This window comes from Vigna unguiculata, chromosome 7, assembly GCF_004118075.2.
Source record: "Vigna unguiculata cultivar IT97K-499-35 chromosome 7, ASM411807v1, whole genome shotgun sequence".
NCBI lineage: Eukaryota > Viridiplantae > Streptophyta > Magnoliopsida > Fabales > Fabaceae > Vigna > Vigna unguiculata.
The window spans coordinates 39,151,088-39,168,707 of NC_040285.1; the positions used below are offsets into that span (position 1 = coordinate 39,151,088).

At 31.8% G+C, this 17,620-nt stretch overlaps 2 protein-coding genes across 3 annotated transcripts; one reads left to right on the plus strand and one right to left on the minus strand.

Moving 5' to 3' along the window:
- Positions 1-674: 674 nt before the first annotated feature.
- LOC114190438 (soyasapogenol B glucuronide galactosyltransferase-like) lies at positions 675-2,329 on the minus strand. Its single transcript, XM_028079323.1, has one exon. It carries the CDS (start codon positions 2,279-2,281, stop codon positions 770-772), a length of 1,512 nt encoding a protein of 503 aa, XP_027935124.1. The 5' UTR covers positions 2,282-2,329; the 3' UTR covers positions 675-769.
- A 4,634-nt stretch (positions 2,330-6,963) lies between these two features.
- Positions 6,964-16,656, plus strand: LOC114191608 (protein ACCUMULATION AND REPLICATION OF CHLOROPLASTS 3). Of its 2 annotated transcripts, none has more exons than XM_028080892.1 (16): positions 6,964-7,418; positions 8,395-8,453; positions 8,762-8,826; positions 9,203-9,337; positions 9,640-9,688; positions 10,279-10,391; positions 10,472-10,543; positions 10,698-10,808; positions 11,073-11,254; positions 12,371-12,646; positions 12,743-12,819; positions 12,913-13,307; positions 14,531-14,635; positions 14,769-14,906; positions 15,341-15,507; positions 16,336-16,656. In XM_028080892.1, exons 1-16 carry the CDS (start codon positions 7,096-7,098, stop codon positions 16,391-16,393), a joined length of 2,325 nt encoding a protein of 774 aa, XP_027936693.1. In that variant the 5' UTR covers positions 6,964-7,095; the 3' UTR covers positions 16,394-16,656. The 2 variants fall into 2 exon arrangements, with proteins under 2 accessions (XP_027936693.1, XP_027936694.1); XM_028080893.1 differs by having other exon boundaries at positions 12,922-13,307.
- Positions 16,657-17,620: the final 964 nt, after the last annotated feature.

Consider the following 17,620-nt stretch of genomic DNA (forward strand, 5'->3'; position numbering starts at 1 on the left):
TCAATCCAACTCAAATACAAAAAAATTGTGTAATCATTTATTTACAAGTGAGTTGGTAAACCAATCCAACTTATCACGAATTCAATCTAGATAAATCAATTTTTTTATGGATTAGGACAAAAATTAATTCATAAAGAAATTTATAAAAAAAAAAATTAACCCAATTCCACTCGATCTCGTGTTAAGTTTTAAATCATATTGAGGTATAGATTTTTACCTACTTTGATAACTCTACTTATAAGAGTTCATGCACTGGTGTTCTCTGGCATGGATGAATAGGATTTGTTTTTTCATTTAATCCTTTTCTATTTCCCTCTCCTAGAAACCCAACACAGGGGACCAAAACTATTATTTTGATCGGCGCACAATTATCACCAATATTTTTTCATAGTTAACTATGCTAATTGTACAACAACACTCATGTTTGATTGTGACTACACGTGCGGGAATATATCTTTTTAGTGCTTTTAAACGTCTGAACATGTTCGTGTTATAGTTTGGCATGTTTCCATAAGTTGATATTGGTAATTTCTTTTATTGCAATCATTATTATATTAATTTATCTTTCTGTTTATAATTGTGATTTTGATCTGCAATGATAATATAATATGTGTATGCTGTAAGGGAACAAATGAAACATGTCTGAATGCACAACATTAATAAGGAGTTGAATGTGGAATAAAGATGGACTAAATATTCATATTTTAAATTATTTGAGAATTAAAAGGAGGGTCGTAACCTGATTATAAGAAAGAAAAATGAATTCTCCCTAAGCAACAGGCTTCTTGAGCTTTTCAAGTTTTAGCAATTTCATCTCTTGAATTACATCTTTCAAACTGTTATAAGAGGAGCCACCAATCTGGATTGCTTTCTTTGCCTCCTCGCTCAGCGCTTTCACTCTCCTTCTCACTTCTTCATACTCTTCTCCTCCACCCATCAACAAACCAATAGCCTTTGCAATCTTCTCCCTCCCAACAACCTCATTCCCAAACTCACCCCAAGTTTTCCATTCCTTTGCTCCAACCGGCACTGCGATCTTCAGCACATCCACCACCAACCTTTCATTGAAAAACTGTTCGGCAAAAAGAGGCCACGTCACCATCGGCAAACCCGCATCCACAGTTTCAATAACTGTGTTCATCCCACAATGAGTCACCACACCTCCCACCGCAGGATGTTCCAGAATCAGAAGCTGTGGGGCCCAACCCCATATCAGATAACCCTTCTCGCTTGCTTCCACCCTCTTCTCAAACTCCTCCACTACAGCTCTACTTTCGTCTTCATCAATTTTTCTCACCACCCACATGAAATCATGCCCACAATCTTCAAGCCCGTGAGCTATTTCCCTAATCTGTGTGCCAGAGAAGTTGTTCATGCTCCCAAAACACACATACACCACAGAGCCCTTTTTCTTTGAATTAAGCCATGCAAGCCAACCTTCTTTCCCTTTTCCTTCTTCCACCTCTTTCCCATGTCCCCTTGAACCCTTATCTGCAGCATCTTGGTTCACCCATGACGAAATGGGTCCCACGTTCCAACTCTTGGTCCCCATGATTGTCCTGTAGAGCTCCTCGTAAGCTCCTTCAAACGCATAAAAGCTTTTGAACAGTGATCCGTGACTCCTCTTCTCCGATTCCTTAACTATCTTCATTAAGTACGAGAAGGTGTCATCGGGTTTCTTGAACCGTTCCGGTATCTGCGAACGTGTCATCTCCAAGTTGTAGGGCAACCCAGGAATCAAAAAGCTCTCGTCATCGGACTCTACCTTTTTGTGAGGCTCGAACCGTTCGAGAGAGTCCATGGCACAGTGAGCAAAGTAAGTTCCACCGACGTATATCAGCCTCGGAATTCCAAACTCAGCAGCAGCATCGACACTCCAAGTGTAGAACATGTCGGAGACGAAAAAATCGGGTTTGTACTGATGTAAGAGTTGTTGGAATTGAGTTTGGATTGTTTTGTTGAGTGCTTCGAAGAGTTTGCTTGCTATGTCTTTGGACGTGGTTGCGTTGATGGTTTCCACTCCTTCTGGTAAACCTGGCACGTGCGGCAACTGGACAAGGTGGGTTTGAATGGAGCGACCGCGGCTGGCGTCACGGTCGATGGAGCTTTGAAAAACGGCGGCGTTTCCTGGTGTGGTAATTATAGTGACATCCACGCCATGCATGGCGAAGATCCTGGCTATGTCTACGACGGGTACGAGGTGGCTCGGCGTTATAAAAGGCAGAAAAATTGCCTTTAGCTTTTCATACTCACCTTCGACACCAAAAGACTCCATGATCATCAAGATCAAGAATGATTCTTAGTCTAACCTTGTTATATGATCAAGGTTTATTTATATATGGAAACTAAATTCATTTCACCAATTACCACATATCTTGACTTGGTGCCTTATAGTTTAATTGTTTTTTTCTTACCAAAGTTAGAGAATGCATAAAGTTAATTAACATTTAAAAAATACATAAATGTGTTTTTAAATTGTTATTTTACGATTCACGGTATTTTTTTAATACATTTATACTTGTCATGATTAATTATAAATTTACGTTTTGATTTTTAATTATATAACATTGTATAATTTTTCTATAAATATAGAAAAATTATAAATTATAAAGATACCAGCGATTATACAACAAAAAAAACAGAAGATATGTTCTACTAAAAAAATTTATTAAAAAATATTTTAAAAATTAAAAATTAAAAATCAAATTTTGTTTTTCATTCTAAAAGAAAACTGAAAAACTCGATTCAAAGCTAAGTGTAAACATTGATTTGATTTAGGTTGCCTTTTATACTGAATTAATTGGAACCTATTCATGTATTTAAGTCTGTTAAACAAAAAGAATTTCTCTTATATTTAACTCTAAAGGAAATCAGAATACTAATATTAATAATGGTGTGTTTAGTCTTACAAAATATAAATGAAGATTTTAAATCAGTTAATAATATCAATAAACTTTGAAAAGTTTCTAAAAGTATTACTTATATAAAATAAAAGACGAAATCTGGTATTGTCACTGATCGCCAATATAAATTTTGTTAGCGCCATAGTTTACATTTTTTTAATATATTTTTCTTAATTATAATTATACCACATATAGATTCATTTTTTGAATGAAAATAAAGATTATAAAAAGATACATATCTCTCGGTTTTAAATATTTTTCTATTTTTTAGTTCCGTATTATTTATAATACTTGTATATTTGTTATTGACATTTATCATTTACATATCCGGGTTTTTCTTTTCATTCTAAAACATATACCCATTATCGGAGTTAAAAAGGTCAGAAAAATTGAAAGGTACTAATAAATGAAAAATAATATATTAGAATATTTAGAACATGATAAATACGTAGAAATAATAAATATATTATAAATTAGCTTAGACATCTGCGTTTAATTCCTAAAAGTTAAAACCAAGAAGAAAAGTCAACGACCATAGTTCTCTATGCAACCCATCCAACCTCACCCCCCAGTGACAGGTGGCAAACATGTGTGAATTATATACTAACACTATGCCAGATAATCCTTTTATTTTTCAACTACAACACGTCATAGATTAATCTATCTTTGATAATTTCTTTTAAAACTATATTAAAAACGATTTAAATTTATTAAAATATTAATTCCGTGTAGTTTCTTTTTTAAATTACAGAACTAAATTATTAAATAAAAAACAAGGCCCGTCAAAATTAGTAATTTTAAATATTCAATCAGGAGATGATAATGTTTGAGTATATAGTATTAAAAAAAATGTCTTTTTCAGATAAATGGATATAATATTTTTTGCATTTGTTTTTTATTTTACAGGCGCTGGGCGGCTATACGGAGAAGGTGAAGGCATGTTTGTCTGGAATAGTTGTCTCTTTATGGATTCCACTGAAATCACACTAGCATCCATCCATGGCCGTCTAAACACCGCCATTTTCTATGTCAAAATGAAACATTGTTTTAAACGTACTAAAATATACAAACTAAGAAAAGCTGTACTACGCAAATAGAAATAGAGAATATTGATGATACAAAAGTTTGCAACTATAGCAAGTAAAAGGTAAGCAACAATAAAAAAATAAAAAGATCACACACAATAATTAATATAATTCAACTAGTGTTAATAAACTTCATTGAAAGAATTAATTCTATAATCCACACCAAATTCAGATATACAACCTATTTATGTAACGATATACATTTCATGTATAGACACTAAAAGACTAAAAAGTTCACTAAAATTATTTATCGCATACATAGAAGTTTTATATGACGTCTTGAAAAGAGTTTATAAACTTTCTAGAACTTAAACTTTACATATTCAATTTTCATAATTAAATTTTGATTTCAATTTTGTCGAGATATTATGATTTTGTTCTGAAAATATATCTTTAAGGTTGAGAAAATAAATAATGTTTGAATTATTATTGATCTTAAATGCTAAACGATGTGAGTGAAAATGTTGAATGTACATAAATATATAAAATACAGTGAAATAAATCATGTTAATAATAGTATCACAAGTTGAATGATGGGATCATGAATGATGTAATTGCACGAACACAACATTTTATATCTGGAAATTTTCTTCCTATTACCCTGTATAGTATTCTCCACCTTTTACCCTTTCCTTTCAATTTCTAAAACACCTTCCATAAAATTTAAAATTATGGTTCAATCCTTCAAAATGGATAAATATTAGGTTTTGTCCCTATTAAATAATGTGTGTTTTAACTTCGAAAAAAATGAAATATTATTTTTAAGTTTATTTAAGGCTGATAAATACAATGAAGTTTATAAATTTGTTAGAGTTGTCCCGTATTAATATATTGTGACATAAACATTGACAAATGTTATTATTTATGATGACTGTCTGACATTCCGTCAAACACAAAAATAAATAAATAATTATAAAGTCTGATAATAAAGAAGAAATTTTAAATTTTTAAATTTAAATAATACTTTTTTAAATCAAAATTACTAAGTTTATAAAAACTAAAAATGTGTTTGAGTTTGATGAACAAACTAAATGAAAATCATCAATTGGGCCTTGCTTTCAACTATCCCAACGAACTATGAGAAACCTGTCGTAATAAGGGTATTGGGTTAAGAAACCTGTTCGTAATAAGGATATTGGGCTCGGATATTTTAAACAAGGCATTTTTTTTACACTCCAATAATATCAACTTGCACCCCTGAAAATTTTAAAATTATAAGTTCAGTATGTGATTTTTACCTTTGGGTAACTTTCATGCAAGGATTGTGTAATCTAGATACAATTTGGACTATATAATTTAGAATGCTAATCATCAATATATTTTATTTTAAAATATAAAATTTTTTCATGAATTATTTTCCAGTCGATTTGAACAATTCCAAATGTGTTTTTCAATAATAAAGATTTATTGATTTTGATAAAATATTTTAAAAAGTACACACTTATAACCATTGCAAATAATGAAATTAAGAACGAAGAAAAAAAATAAAACAAAAAGATAAAGTGAAGAATATTAGGACAAACAAGTCATTATACCACTATGAGATGGAGATTGAAATTACTTGCAGTGAGAAATGCACCCTTGAAGGTCACTTATTATTGTTGATACTTCTAATCACAAATTACTTGTAAGCTTTTGTTGAAATATAATCGAATTTGGAAATTCCATATTAAATCCTCATGTTCAAATCTTGGAAATAAAAAATTGACCAGAAAACGTTAACATAACTAATTGGTCAAATTTGAAACTGAGACTAATTATATATGAAATGGATAAATAGTCCCTATAACATTAAGGAACAAAATTAATGAATAATTTTTTTTTCCTATTAACTATGAGTACTATTGATTCTTTTATTTTTATAAAAGAATATACTAACAAGCTCTTTGATATATTATTTATCAATTAAAATATACTATAAATAACAAAAGTAGGTACATCTTACTATTTACTTAAAGAAAATAACAAAACATGTTTTTAATTATTCTGGATTATTACATATATATTCTGACAGAGGAGGATTTGTGTTTACATATACCATCTTCCTTTTAATAAATTAAATATATAAGAGAAAAATATTTGATTGTAATTTTGAGACTTTGGTTTTAATAAAATATTTCAAAGGTTGAACATCTTTTGTATGGAATTCTTTTGTCAAATATTTGTTTAATGCCTTAAGTTTTTTAAATCATATTCCGTAACTATGTATGTATAGACAATAAAAATTATGATATTTTTTTTTTCAATTAAAAGAATATATAAGCTTGACTGCTTCATTGATATCTAAAAGCAAACATTTAATTGGGGAATACATCAATCATATTCGTGGCTACCGATTTAGTTCTATAACAAATTATTCAGATATTCTACACTTCTTACAATTATATTTGGATGATAGTTCTATATAAACAACTTTTACACAATTCTTTCATATAAATAAAGCAAATAGTGTAATTCAAATACTCTTAATCCTCGTAAATCATCTTTTATTATTTTTCATCCATTCTAAATTAGTCTATCACGAGAATTTTTGGTATGCGAATTATTATAATATATCTAAACTAGCACAAATAAAAACACAATTAAATTAGTTTTTAAGAGTTCAAGCTTTAATTTGATCATGACCTAATTTATTTTTAGGTATCTTCTAAATTTGGTACTTTCAATAAAGTAATTATTAGTATTTTTTATTAATTGGCTGTTCAAAAATTTTATATTTTTAATTAGGTTCTTATTATTGATTTTTTTTTTGTGTGAATAACATGGCTGTTAGTTTGTTTGTTGTTTTGTTTAATTGTTTGTAGGTGTTAAGTGATATGAAGTTTTATGTTCAATAAAACAATAGTGTGAGTTAATGTAAGGTGCTAACATAAATATATTTTTTATAAAAGTAAAATGATGAAAAAAGAATTTGAAATATAATTTTTTATATATTTATAATTTTATGTAGGCGGATAATCACTTTCGCAATCCTTGTCATAATACCACCAAACTTTTCCTAAGTACACTCCAGTCTCTTCCTGATTTGTAGCGGGAGACGGTATGATTCACTGATGGAAGCCTTATCTACTGTGTCACGCTTTCACCTACAATTTCCCCTACAGTAGATGGAGCTTTCTGCCTTCTCCACCTTCAAAGCAGTGTCTAATGCTTCCTTAATCCAATTTTCTTCTAATCAACTATGCAGCCGCTGCTCTTTTCCTCTCCGTCGCTGCGATTATGGCTTCTGTTGGATTCCCGAGCCAAAACAGTTTGTTCGGATCAAGATGTGTTCGGAGAACAAAGGTTCCTCGTCGAACGGTTACGCTGGAACCGAAAACGGAGAAACGAAACCTGATTTCGTCGAAGTCATAGGCATTGGTTCTAGGAAGGACGCTATTTTTGATTTATGTTTGAGCACGCCGTTTCAGTTGCCTTTGCCGCGGTTTTGGTAACTGTCTACTTTCTTTCGATGTTTTCGCGTTTTATATTTTAATTTCGGAATTGTTAATTTGAAACTGTTGTCGTTTGCGTGTGAATACTGTGAATACTTTGTTTTGCTTGAACTCGTGATGTTTTTCGATTAATTTTTGGTGCGGATTAGTGTAGGGGACTTCAGGATATTCCTTAATTGGAGATTCAAGTGTTTTCGTGCCTGCATGGCTGTGTTTGCTGCTTCTTTTATTCTTGCTTTAAAAACCTAAGGGAGAGTTGAATAAGCGATAAACCTTATCTACATCGGGAGGCTTGTTTGGGAAAGAGAAAAGTAATTAAAATTATTTGCGTTTGATACAAATTATTTGTAGGTTTCTATAATGCCAAACGATTATAAATCAGTGTGTTGTTACTGTTGGATCGTAAAAGCTTGTAATGATTTTTAGCAAGCATCGTGTGATGAGAGGTTGTGAAATTTTGTTATTGTTCTATGCGTGCCTTTGGGAGTGATACTTCCTATGGTGGTAGAGGACCTGAGGTAGAGGTGAGGTGACCATGTTACAATTACCACTAGATCAAACACTATAGCTAATAGTTAGAACAGAACATTATGTACTTAAAGAGTGTATGTGTCACAGCTAAAGTTAAGCGTTTGGTTCCTAGTAGCGTGAGGGGTGTTGAAAAATGTAGGTTGACTAGAAATAAGGTCAAAATTATAGTATATAAGTTAGTGCAAACCTTTCTTTACAAATTGATTTTATAATATTGAATTAGGCTTAAATCCACATTCTTAAGAAAGTAAAATAATCTACAAGGGTTCGTAAAGTTTGTGGTATTTTAAAAACATATTTCAGAGTACACTGGAAATGACTTATGGATTTACTAAATCACTTCTTACATTCCGGATAAAACGATTTAAATTCTTCTGGAATTGATTTATATTTGTTGTTTTTTGCATTTTGAATTTGTTTTAAGAAAGGAATCTTCTGCAGGAGTATCCTTATGACAGAATCAGAAGAAGTGCAGTTACAACAAAGATCAATTGAAGAAGGTTTTCGTTTGATTTAATATGACTGTGATTATTTTTTATCCTATAATTATATTCTGTCTACCTTAATATAGAAATGCAGGCGTATTTTGGGAGAAAATGTTTAATCGCAACATTCTTCTTGATTAATTCTTTATTATATACAATTCAGAACCAAAAATGAAACTTAGCTTTTGATGAAAAGAAAAAATTGAAGGAAAAAGGGGGTAAAGTGCCTTGTGTTGTTTGTGGATTTCAATTTAAATTTTCATACATATCTCTCATCAATCTCTGTGATTAAAATCTACTAATTTTTGGGCTATCTATTGCAGAACCTCATCCAAGAATTGTCAAAGCTCCCGAATTTTTGAAGTCATGCTCACAGACTATTGTTCTTGTTTGTACATTCCTTACCTTCAAAATCTTGTAGTAAAACCTCTGTTTCAGTAGTAGTAATATGCATCTATGGGTGTCCAGGTGATGTGGTGTGCTGTATCCCTTTCACCTGATGATTTTGTGAAGCATGCAGTAGTCAACTGAGATTCTTAAATTCATTATTTATCATCATAGAGAGATATGCTTACTTGATCAAATGAAATTCTGTAATTATGTGTTGTAGATAGTTTACAGCTGACTGGCATGAGTTAACATTATATTCCGTCAATGTTACTTATTTTATGCAAAAATCAAATCATAAGATGTATGACTCTTGCTAGCATTCATTATAGTAGTTTGATGCGTGTACCTTTATCCTTCTCTTCCCCTCTCTTTAGGTGGCCAGTGCAGGATATGGCTTGTGCCACACTGTTGCAGCTGATATTTTTGAAACTGTAAGGTCCAGGAATGGATTAACAGTGGCTATAGTTTTGAAGCCATTTAGATTTGAAGGGCTTAGACGCCAAAACGAGGTATCTTGACTCTTTCAATTACATGTTTTTTTACTGTAATTGATGTAAGAAATCACAACTACAAAACATTCTTTCACGTACCGTTTAAACTTTTCCACCTCTAATATGATGAATATTTCTGTGGCCATAGCATCTTATTGAATACGATTACCTGAGAAAATTCCAGTTAAGGTTATTGGTCATTATTTATTCTTCACTTTATGATTACTTGAGATTCCTTGACTAATAATATGTTTTACGGTTAAATCATCTTTAGATCATGTAGTCTGTTTAATACTTTATTTGTGCCATAAAATTCGCAGGTGAAGGCCTTGATACAGAAACTTAAGGATAACACAAACTTACTTATTGGTGAGCTATACTTCATATGTTTGCTTGTTAAAATTTGATTCTGACGAACTTCTTATCTGGCTCATTAATTTTTTCCAATTAGAGCTAATAATTAAAGGAGAATTTTTATTTTTCTGGAAAGAGTATTTACTTATTACAATCCTAACGTGTAAATGTCACTAAAAAGCCATCAATTTCTTCCTATGTCAAGTCTGATGTATGTCCAAGGAGGAATATGTTATAGAAGCTGTCTCTGTGTTAAACTGGTACCAAGCGTAAATGAAAAATTGAATTCTATTCTCAATAAAGGTGATACTGTCTTGTACTGTTGGCAAGAATTGATCAATAAGTGCAAAGGTTCTCTCCTACTTAAGCTTTTTCTGGGGCTTCCCTATTTATTCCCTTTCCCACCTGTAAATAATTGATCTCGGAAAAGTAGAAATAGAATCACTATTTTCCCCTTTATACTGTTTAACATACATTCTTTTTAACTAATTGATAGCTGTCTTTACCCTTTTGGAAAGTAATGTAGTATAATTTACTTTTAATTCAAACATCAATAGGCCTACAAAAGCTACAAAATTCTGCTTAGTTGTTGATTTATGATACAGAAATTGATATTGATGCACTGCTTGAGAAAGACTTGTTGACACTAGATGACGCCATGAAGACTGCTAATGATGCAGTTTTGCTTGCTATTAAGGCTGTCTCTGTTCTGAAGTCTGTAAGTTTAGTTTTATAGTATACTTTCTGCTATTTGTTTGTATAAAACTATGTTGTGGTTACAGATTGAAAATTTTGCAGGAGATGCACAGAAAAATTATAGACAGATTGCATGGTGGGATGAAAGAGGCCAGCCCTTCAGAAATTAATAAAGTAGGTTTCTATGATTTTTCCCTGATAGTTTCAGACCCTTCTTTACATAACTTGATAGCGTTGTTTATATTTTTCTTTAAACAGGACCGCATTTGAATAATGTTTCCATTTTCTTTCACACCCTTCATTATAAAATTGATGCTGTTGTGTACAGATGTTGGAATCCTATAAAGAAGCAGGGATTGGATTTGGAGCCGCTGCTAACATAAAAGCTTCAATTTTGCAGTCTATATTTGATAGTCCTTTCCTGGGTGCTCGTTTGAAGGTATCAATCAATTTTTTCCATATTCATGCGTGATAAGTATTTTTTATTTGTTGACGGATCACAATTTTTCAAAATACATTTATTTAAGGGCCATTGTTGCTAAATCCATTTTTAGAATGACCGACTGACCCCTCTCTGCCATTTGTTATTGTACTGCCTTTTTTTAAAATTTATTTTGGACATTTTTAGCTATCACTCTTTTCGTTGAGTTCTGGTTCTTTTTCCTTTACTGTATAAGCTTATTATAATTACTATTTTGTTCAGGATCCAAATAGCATAGTTATATGCACTCTTGCCAGTTCAGGACCCATCAGTGATAGTGATATAGAAATCTTTCTACGTACATTCCGTCAAACAACAAATTACACAAAAGATATTATAATATCAGCAATACATGACCCTACGGTTGAGCCCAACCTACTCATAACGACAGTGCTTACACTCGGGTAAGTTTCATTTTTGTGATAAAGAAGAAATTTATCAAGACAAAAAGGAAGGCAAGTTAGGTAAATACATTTCTTGAAGATATGAATATGAACGCATGTTGGTAAACTTCTTTTTTCAGAGTTAGGACTTATTAGTGTGTTTTTACATCTATACATTAAAGTTCATTGCTTCCTTATATTTAATGTTGTTGCTGAGTTGAAATTGAGCATGATTTATCTACATCTGACTCTTGAAATTTTAAGAGAGGATTCTATTATTTATTCTTTGCATCAATATGAGAGCTTAAAAGAAGGTTTGCTTGCTTAATGCTAGTTTTGGTGCAATGAACTGCCATCAATGGGGCACATTGTTTATGCATGTCTTGTTAAGCACTGAGTGTCAAACTTGAAGTTTTTTTGGGGTGTGTATCATGTCAGCTTTGTGTCATTTGGGCAAGCAGTGGGATATTGTATGTTTTGTAATGTTTCTTTTCTATCTTACTCCCTGTTTGGTTGAGAAAATGGAGAAGGATGAAAGGGGTTCAAAGTAATTTAGTATGTTTGTTGGAAGCGGAAGAGAGGAGAAATAATTTCATAAAATAATGGGGTCTACCATATTATTTCTCACTTATTTTTGTATTAATCTCTTCTCTATTTTTCTTCAACCAAACATTTAACCTCTGCTATTTTTTTCATCTGTTTCCACTCTACCAACTTATTTTTTCATCTAACTTGCTTCTTTTCTCTCTACCAAACACAACATTAGTGAAACTTCATATCACATGACTTGAGAAACAACTAGTGGTGTTCATTTCAAAATGAAGGCTGAATTTCGTTCAATTTGAATTGGAAAGATTAGGATTCAATTACAAAATAGGTGTTAGACCTTGGAAAACAGGTGGAAATCCTACATAATTAAACAGTGGTTTTTCATCAAATTATTTGCGAATAAAATACTGGGCTATATTTGGCCAAATATCTCCATAGTTTTTTTAGGACAGAAATATGTGAAAAAGAAAATGAACTGAGTTTTTCTAGGGCACATGATTACACCATGCTGATAACTTTCTTTAATCTTTTTATTTTTTCCTTATTCCCTACACAGTTTCTGATAGATTTCTCTTGTCATTTAATTAGATGTTTAAATGTGCAACGATCTTCCCAGAATGGTGGTATACTATCCAGACTTGCCATGCATTTTCCTCTTATTTTTAGCTTTTGGGGAAGACATAGTCAGCAACAAGTTGGCACTGAGAAACGGACTGAAGTATTTCCACCAGAAATGATGAGTTCTGATGATGTCGATGAGAGGACAAATCAGATCGCGTTAGATGGTGTAGATAGCAATCTTGATAAAAACTGTGTGGAGTTGGAGCCAACAATGAGCAACAACTCGAAGTTGCCTGCTTCAAGGTTTTCTCTGACTTCCTCACCTGTTCCTCATAGTCTTTTTCAGCAATGTTTCCTAATGTTACACAGTTTTTCATTTTTGCTTTTGAACTATATTAGGGATTCAGGAAAAAGTGAAGATTTATTTGACACCTCTTCCAACTATAACATCCTTTATGACTCTATTACTGAAGGAGGTAATTTTTGAGACAGAATTGAATTAATGTTTCAGTTGACTTAACATTTGTCTGGTAATTTGTTTTGAGTTGTCTATTAAATTTCAAACCAAGTTGCACTAGGTGACTCTGCTTTTCAAAGGGAGCAACTTGAGAACTGGAATTTAGGTCCCGGATTTGAGGTGGCAAAGAAATGGGCCCAGGAAAAAGCTGCTGATGCTACACCAATTGTTGATAACCTAAGCATCTTCCACCTTCCTGTTGGTGTGAGGCCTTCAGAAGAGTTGAAAGAGAGACTAGAAATCTCATTTTTGACAAAACAGCATGAGCCTGATACTGATAATGTTGTAAAAGCACAATCATTAAATGAAGGTACGTCTCCTTGGAGTGCAGCGACTGATGCTAGCTTGGAAGCAGTTATGGAATTTGCATCTTCGCTTTTGAAAGGAAAGAATGCTAATAAATCAAAGACACATGGAGTACTATCTGTTCGTGCGGCGTCTATGTTGGTAATAATGAGTATCACATTTATTTATGATATATTTTCATTTATTTATTACTGAAGAGAAATTGAGGAATATTTTGATACTAGGCGTATTCAAGGGAAATGTCTCCTAAATTAGATGTGCATCGATTAGTCATTTTCTACTCTAGTAGCTTTGTATGTGGTTTTTTTGAGATATTTTCTATACAACTATCTTCTTTTAGATTTACCATTAATTGTTGTCATGTGCTAGAAAATTAGTTGTCTTTTGCAGTTCTTTCCTTTTAGTAAAGTTCTTTATTACTAATAATATAATAATAGAAACAGGGATAAAATGTGTAGCCTCACTATCTCCAAATTAAGCTCGATTAGTATATGAATATGAGCTCAAGTTTGACCCCAGCTTCCTATTTGCAGAAATATGAAAATACACATTTGAAACTTTTGCAGCTTTGCTTAAATATGCGTTTTGCAAGTTACACAAATTTGGCTTTAGTAATTAGTTCAGTGGTGAACTTCAAATTTTATGGATATTATCAAATTTGTTGATTGTAGTTTCTCCGGTTCAAGCTCTTACAGATGTGGGCATACAACTGAATTTCCAATTTTGCATGACAATATAACTTTCCAAAGAAATGACCTCAGGACACTAATACCTCTGTTGCTTTTCAAGCGCAAGGCAAATTCAACCTTTTTATGAGGTCATAGTGTTCTTTAATGAATAAGTAATACGTACTTTGTTTGAGTGAAATTTGTGAAAATTTATTCATGATCAACAGCTATATAACAGTTATTACTTCATTACTTCTAAATTTAAATTTTTGACGTGCCATACTTTATTACGTAATTTGTTTGAGTGAAATTTGTGAAATTTTATTCATGATCAACAGCTATATAACAGTTATTACTTCATTACTTCTAAATTTAAATTTTTGACTTGCCATACTCTAATAGGTCGGTGCTTTTAGTTCCTGAAAAGTTTCCATATTTTGGTTTTTGTCTCCCATTTTTATTACCAATAGTTATCGTTCCTGTATCTTTAGAAAATATTCAAACTTATTTTTAAAGGTTAACTAAGTTTGGGTATTGAAAAAAATTTAGGAAGTAAAACCAATGCTTTAAAAATGCAGGGATAAAAACCAAAATTTGAATTTTTTTTAAGACTAAAATACTATTTACTCGTCATAGTTTATTGCAATCTTAATTCATACATGTTGATTCTAGATTGATCTTAATATTTTTGTACAGGAGGCGGAACGTGATTTGTCAAAAAAGTGGAGTCCAGTGGTGGAAATGCAATATAGGGGAGGAAGATACAAGGGACGATGCCAAGGAGGTCTACCTGAAGGAAAGGTAAATTCGTAATAGTCTATAATAACAAGCACACTAGGCTCGGAAAATATGTTTTTTCTCTTCCTTTTTTCTTTGGCCTACACAACTCAATGCTGAAGATAACCAACTATGTTAAATAAAAATTTACAACCAGGGGCGCCTTGTTCTCAGAGATGGGAGCATATATGATGGCTTATGGCGGTATGGTAAGAGATCAGGTCCGGGTACATTCTATTTCAAAAACGGAGATATGTTTCAAGGATTATGGAGAGATGATGTCATTCATGGCAAGGTTTGTACCCTTTTTTTAAGTTGATTTTTTAGATATAATTGTCAAAGCCAAAAGTACGACAAAAAGTAATTTGTTTTGTAATATATATGTTGGATTCTGCTACCATAGCGTCTTGTCTGTGTTTGTGCCAGGTTAGTCTGTATACATAGGTTGTCTTAGGATCTCTTAAAGCTAATATAAATTTTAGCAATAGTTATACATCCTGTAACTAAAGGAAATTGTTTCTTGTCTGTATATGTATCCAATTACTAGCAATGGTTGCATTGATCTTGTACACCAATTTTCGAAATGAGATGGTAATTGTGGATTCTTGTTTCATATAATCAATAAATAAATTTGGAAAGTGCAGCATCGTAATTGCATAATGGATTGCACAATAATCTTTGACAGTGTATTAGATAAGATTCATCGTAATTGCTGTATTGATTAAGCAGGGTTGGTTTTATTTTCACACTGGTGATCGGTGGTTTGCGAACTTTTGGAAGGGAAAAGCTAATGGCGAGGGACGATTCTACACAAAGTCCGGCGATGCCTTCTTTGGCAATTTCAAAGATGGATGGCGACATGGCCAGTTTCTCTGTATTAATGCGAATGGGACAAGGTTGGTTGGTTGGTCTCTCTTTCAGTTATAATAAAGTTTCGGTAGTCCTACCAATTTAAATTGTTAACATATGCTTCTCAAATATGAAGGTTCTGCCCGATATGATCATATACATGATCATGACATTAAGAGGGAATATAAATGTTCAATGGACCTGAGCTTCAATTTGATAACAAATGGCCTTCATAAAGATATAAATTAACAAAAGCAACTAAGCCACGGTGTGTTTGTGCGGCTTACAATCAATGGACCTAAGCTTCAATTTGATAACAAGTTAAAACATTTGTCTTATTAATTTTTTTATTGATAAAAATATATAGTTTTATAATTCTCTTTATTGGGAACTGTTTATTCAATGATAAGAAGTCAAGAAAAAAAATTCTTGCAGAAATGTGAATGTTGCATTTCATAAGTGCATTAGGCAAAAGTTTGGGGTAGCGCTATTGTAGAAAATATGATACGGTAGACAGAAGCTGAGAAAACTATATTAGTCATGTATTGTAGAAAACTATAGTAGACACGTGATTTACGATAAAATATTAGTCATGTAAGCGTTGTACCCGATCCCACGTGGCAGCAAAGTGTTTGGTTGTGCCTGTCCTTGTATATTAACAATAGAAGTTCAATCATATAGAGGCAGAACAGAAGTCTTGCAGTGCAATATCACAAACTTGTGTAGGCTTTCATCTTTGCTTATTTGAAACGACAGAATTTTTAAATTTTCCACCTTTTCATTACTTGTAAATGGACACAGTTCATGTACACCTTCCTGCCAGTATGATTGTTCGTCACCAAATTGACTTGTGTGCGTAACTGGCATATGAACAGGTACACTGAAATTTGGGATCATGGTGTTCGTGTAGATAGCAAGCATTTGGACAGATGAGCGACGTGGACGAATGCGGTATCCAAAATTTTGTAATTACTGTGCATTTTAGTCTTGTCTCGATTTTTAATGTTTTGTTTATCTCTTTTTGTGTTGTATTATTGTCTTTATTTTCCCACGTGGCCAATCTACCCTCTGGCTTCTTTTTCCACCTATTCTTGTAGAACATGCTAGTATCCATATCTCGGGTTTTAAAAGTATTTCGGAATCCAACTATAACTTTTAGTAGATATATAAAACAAAATCAATTGTTTTTCGTATTAGTTTTAGCATATAAAACATCATATACTTGAATCTTCTGTGTACCATATATTTAAAAATCTTGTATTGTAATTTACTGTAAACAAGCTTATCTGATCCGTTTGTATCTGTCATCTGATATCCCATTAAACCATTTTTTGAGTTGGGAGATTGACTAAATTGGATTCACTTTTACAAAGCTATTCAGATAAAAATTAAAATTAAGAATAGAATACGAAGAGAAGACAGAAATAAGATATTTAAAATTCTTGCCCTACTTTTCCAATATTAAGTCTTTTTCTTTCTCTTATAAGTGATTACGTGCATAAATTCTAGAATTTTTATTTTTGTCCAAACACTAGTTTATAAAATTGAATTATAATCTTAAAATTAAAGAATTCAAATAGAAAAGGCCATTACCAAGTATCTTCAAATGGTTTTATTATTACGGAATGAGTTTTATGAAGAAAAAAAGTTTAATTTTCATTTTTTCCTCGATAACCAAATTGCCAAAATTTTACCAATCTTATATATATATATAATACCTTTAGCAAATCTCAAAGATATTGTGTAGTATAATCATTCTAGCATTAATTTAACATATTCCAGAAATTTAAGGACTATTCCAGAAATAATTTAACATATTTTTGAAAAATTCACTTCAGAATTAATTTTAAACTACTTAGGAAAGTTTGTTCTATAATTGCATGAGAATTCTAAAATAATATTTTTAAGAAAAGATACAATATTTGTGCGTATATAACAAAGTTTACAAATATCTGTGTGTGGATAATTTGGTCGTTTCATGTTTTTGGACTGTCTGCAAACGACATTTGAATAATTTCTTTGAAATTCATATGAAACATTTTTAACTACAAAACCTAATTAAAATATATTGAACTGAAATTGAGTTTAAAATTGGTTTGGAAGTAGTTTATTGAGCCATAAAACGATTTTAAATAAAAGCTGCAACATTAAAAATGTTCG